Source organism: Aotus nancymaae, unplaced genomic scaffold, assembly GCF_030222135.1.
Source record: "Aotus nancymaae isolate 86718 unplaced genomic scaffold, 86718_ANA_hifiasm-v0.15.2.pri h1tg000051l, whole genome shotgun sequence".
Taxonomy (NCBI): Eukaryota; Metazoa; Chordata; class Mammalia; order Primates; family Aotidae; genus Aotus; species Aotus nancymaae.
The window spans coordinates 641,275-646,193 of record NW_026988465.1 but is presented as its reverse complement, the minus strand read 5'-3'; the positions used below and the strand labels follow the sequence as shown (position 1 = coordinate 646,193).

At 52.7% G+C, this 4,919-nt stretch overlaps 1 protein-coding gene across 1 annotated transcript; it reads left to right on the top strand.

Annotated features, from left to right (window-relative positions):
* The first annotated feature begins 382 nt into the window (after positions 1-382).
* Positions 383-2,999, top strand: LOC110568665 (tubulin beta-1 chain-like). Its single transcript, XM_064362925.1, has 3 exons — positions 383-632; positions 969-1,079; positions 2,368-2,999. The coding sequence occupies exons 1-3, from the start codon at positions 488-490 to the stop codon at positions 2,997-2,999; spliced, it is 888 nt and encodes a 295-aa protein (XP_064218995.1). The 5' UTR covers positions 383-487.
* Positions 3,000-4,919: the final 1,920 nt, after the last annotated feature.

The window sequence follows — 4,919 nt, the reverse complement described above, 5'->3', positions numbered from 1 at the left end:
CCCTTCCCCACCCGGTCTCTCCTGTGGTCAGTGCCAGCATGTAGATCAGTGGCTTAAACCTGCACTGTTGCAGGGGTGCCTGGGATTTGTGCCAAGAGAACTTGATTCTTAGAGGTAGCCACAGTGTGGGTCCCCCTGTCCTCAGTCCTGCCATGGCCCATCAGTCATTCCCGATGCAATGGCATTCAGCCCTGCCTGGGGTGACAGAGCCTCCCTGTACCCCTTTCCCACCTCTCTGCCCTCCTGACCTTCTCTCTAGAAGGGCATCTGCTGTGCCCCCTCCTCCTCCAGGGCCCCTCCCAGCCTTTCAGTCTATCGCCATAATATGGCCGATGCTCTGCGGATTTTCAAGCCCCTCAGCAGCGGCTGCTGCAGGAAATAGGGGGTGCAGCTCTTTGCTCTCTGTCGGGCACTTACTGTCTGACCACAAAAGCCCCTGTCCCAAGGACATGGGAGGAGGACAAGGCCATCCTTAGTGACATTCAGGATGCTGGGCCATGGTGTGGTTCTTTTTTCATTTCAGTTTTGGGAGGTCATCAGCGATGAGCATGGGATCGACCCCACAGGCAGTTACCATGGAGACAGTGACTTGCAGCTGGAAAGAATCAACGTGTACTACAATGAGGCTGCTGGTGAGTAGCGGGGTGTGTTAGCAAGAAGATTCCTTCTTCCTAACAGCAATCCTTGCTTCCCATGCTGTGGGAGATGAAACGTCCTAGGAACATGCACGTGACAAAGGCATGCTTCTTGCATATTCATTTCAAATGCCAACTGCTGGAAAAACACGCTTAATGGTTCCCTAAGACTCCTGCCTGTTTGCCACAGCTAAGCACATTCAAGACCTCCTTTTTCTTAAAAGCAGAGAACCTCCTGTTCTCCTTTTGTCTCACATGCTGGAGCTGTCTCTAATGAATACTGCTGTGCGTCCCCCCCAAGTACAGGTCTGAGTCACTTCTCTTTCCCCGCAGGTAACAAATACGTACCTCGGGCCATCCTGGTGGATCTGGAGCCTGGCACCATGGACTCCGTCAGGTCTGGACCCTTCGGCCAGATCTTCAGGCCAGACAACTTCGTGTTCGGTATGTAGTCACAATCAGTGGGAACTGGCCAAATGCCACGCCTTCTTCCTCACAGCCCTGCAAAGCACAGTTCTTAGTGTTCAGTGCCAAGGTGACACTGTGTCCACGGGCAGCCCTGAGTCCTGGCCTAGTTCCACCCAGTCCACGGGCGGTCATGGCTCAGAGATCAACACCAGGCTGCTGCAGCCCTCCCATTACAGAGCAGCCTCAGACTGGAAGAAGAAAGAGCAAGGAAAAGCTTCAAGCCGGGTTTCATAGGCTACAGGCAACTTCAAAGGACTTCAAAGAGCCAGGGGCCAAAAGCACAGGTTATGACCAGAGCTTAGACAGATGCTGAGGCCAGCTTCTCTCCTGGTCACACTGCCTTCACCTTGCCTGTTTAATTGTACTGGAGTATAAAGAGAATGCCTGTTTAAAATGTGTGTATTTCGGCCGGCATGGTGGCTCACGCCTGTAATCCCAGCACTTTGGGAGGCCGAGGCGGGTGGATCATGAGGTCAGGAGATCAAGACAATCCTGGCTAACACGGTAAGACTCCATCTCTACTAAAAATACAAAAAATTAGCTAGGCGTGGTGGCACCCGCCTGTAGTCCCAGCTACTCGGGAGACTGAGGCAGGAGAATCGTTTGAATCTGGGAGGCAGAGGTTGCAGTGAGCTGAGATCACACCAGTCTGGGGGACAGAACGAGACTCGGTCTCAAAAAATAAAATAAAATAAAATGTACGGATTTCAAAACCAATTAAGTTTTCTAATTCTATCCTCTTCCTCAATCAATAGCCTCAGATGAGCTAAACTTGCTTCTTACTTTATTATGATCCCCAATGTTTTTGAGGGTCACTGACATAGAAAATTATTTCTGGCCAGGTGTGGTAGCTCAGGCCTGTAATCCCAGCACTTCAGGAGGCCGAGATGGGCGGATCACCTGAGATCAGAAGTGTGGGACCAGCCTGGCCAACTAACAATATAAAAATTAGCTAGGTGTGGTGGCGCACGCCTATAATCCCAGCTACTAGGGAGGCTGAGGCAGGAGAATCACCTGAACCTGGGAGGCGGAGGTTGCAGTGAGCTGAGATTGTGCCACTGCACTCCAGCCTTAGCAACAGAGCAGGACTCCATCTCAAAAAAAAAAAAGAAAAAGAAAAATATTTTTTCAGGTAATAGCAGAGTATTAAAAAGAGAAGAATCTGCCAGTGTCAGACCAGTCCTACATTCTCCTCCATAGTCAAAATGACAGATTTTGAAATTCCTTATGTCTTAGTGTCTAATGGTCACTTTCCCTCTGGCAGGCCAGAGCGGAGCCGGGAATAATTGGGCCAAGGGCCACTACACAGAGGGAGCCGAGCTGGTCGACTCGGTCCTGGACGTGGTGAGGAAGGAGTCAGAGAGCTGTGACTGTCTCCAGGGCTTCCAGCTGACCCACTCTCTGGGGGGCGGCACGGGGTCCGGGATGGGCACCCTGCTCATCAGCAAGATCCGGGAGGAGTACCCAGACCGCATCATGAACACCTTCAGCGTCATGCCCTCACCCAAGGTGTCAGACACGGTGGTGGAGCCCTACAACGCCACCCTCTCCGTCCACCAGCTGGTGGAAAACACAGATGAAACCTACTGCATTGACAACGAGGCCCTGTACGACATCTGCTTCCGCACCCTGAAGCTGACCACCCCCACCTATGGGGACCTCAACCACCTGGTGTCGGCCACCATGAGCGGGGTCACCACCTGCCTGCGCTTCCCCGGCCAGCTGAACGCAGACCTGCGCAAGTTGGCGGTGAACATGGTGCCCTTCCCGCGCCTGCACTTCTTCATGCCGGGCTTCGCGCCCCTGACCAGCCGGGGCAGCCAGCAGTACCGCGCGCTCACGGTGCCCGAGCTCACCCAGCAGAAGACATGCCCTTACCTAGGCCCTTGCCTGTAGCGTCTGTACACTAAGATGACATGCCCATGCCCTCAGCCTTTGCCTATAGCATCCATACACTAAGAAGACATACATGCCCCAGGCCTTTGCCTATAGCATCCGTGCACTAAGATGACATACATGCCCCAGGCCTTTGCCTATAGCATCCGTGCACTAAGATGACATACATGCCACAGGCCTTTGCCTACAGCAGCCATACACTAAGATGACATAAATGCCCTCGGCCTTTGCCTATAGCATCTGTACACTGAGATGACACGCCCACACCCTCGGCCTTTGCCTATAGCATCCGTACACTGAGATGACACGCCCACACCCTCGGCCTTTGCCTATAGCATCCGTACACTGAGATGACACGCCCACACCCTCGGCCTTTGCCTATAGCATCCGTACACTGAGATGACAGGCTCATGCCCTTGGCCTTTGCCTATAGCATCCATACACTAAGATGACACGCCCACGCCCTCGGCCTTTGCCTATAGCATCCGTACACTAAGATGACACGCCCACGCCCTCGGCCTTTGCCTATAGCATCCGTACACTGAGATGACACGCCCACGCCCTCGGCCTTTGCCTATAGCATCCGTACACTAAGAGGAGAGGGGCAGGGAAAGTGAAATGTTTTTCAGCAGCTGCACAAAGAACCAGGACAGCTTCCTGTGAGTCACCAGTGTGATGAGGCTCTCCAGCGGTGATGTAATCAGACCTGCATCATCCCAACTTTCAAACAAGATCAACTAAATGAAGGAGAGCATCTTTGGCCTTTGCATTCAGTTCTGCATCCAGTGCCTCTCTAGATTACAAAGGATTTAAAATATTGCTCCATGGTGCGTCCAGAGAGGAACTGGAAATACTTAGCTAGTGAGGAGAGCACTGCTCCAGCATGAAAATGACAGGAATCTAATGGCAGCCACAGAAGACAGATGTGTCAGCTAAGGGACACAGCAGGACCAATGGCTGAAGGCCCCTGTCAGTAGATACAAGGACTGTCCTATCAAACGTCTTTGTAGCAGACACTGTTGGACTCACCATGTGCCTTTGGCCCTTGTTTTTCTCAGACCTGCTGTTGGCCTCTTACTGAAAAAAACCGTGACCCACCCCAGGGCTCATTTGTGCAGCAAGGTAAGCCCCTTTGGAAGGAGGTGCCATTCACTGACAGACTGGAGGCTAAATCGCCCAGCTCCCCTCAGAGTGAAGCTCTGCCTTGTCTCTGACAGATGCCCCTGGGCTGAGCCCTTGCCGCCTGCAGCAGTAACCTGTTCTGAGGCAGCCACTTGGCTTCCTTCCCTTTCCTGGCTCTGTTCCCCAGAGCCCCTCCAGTGCTTCCCAGGACAGACACTGCCCTCATCAACTTCCACTCAGATCCTCGCCTCAGGGTGTGCTTTGGAGCACCTGTCCTAAGTCACTCATCAAAGAAGAAATCATGTACTAGTTTGCTATTGTAACAGGTTATCACAAAGTCAGCAGCTAAAAACCCCATGATCATCTTACAGTTTCTGTTGGTGGAGAGTGTGGCAGGGCTGAGGACTGCACTGTCATCAGGAGTGTGGGGGCCTCTCCCATGCTCGCCCACGTGCTCGCCCGGGGTTCAGGTCCTCATGGTCACAGGCCAAGGGCCTGTTTTCTTTCTCTTTTTGTTTTTTTTTTTGAGATGGAGTTTCACTCTTGTTGCCCAGGCTGGAGGGCAATGGTGTGATCTTGGCTCACTTCGACCTCCACCTTCTGGGTTCAGCCTCCTGAGTAGCTGGGATTACAGGCATGCGCCACCATGCCTGGCTAATTTTGTATTTTTAGTAGAGACAGGGGTTTCTCCATGTTGGTCAGGCTGGTCTTGAACTCCCAAACTCAGGTGATCCACCTGCCTCAGTCTTTCAAAGTGCTGGGATTACAGGCATGAGACACTGTGCCTGGCCAAGGTTC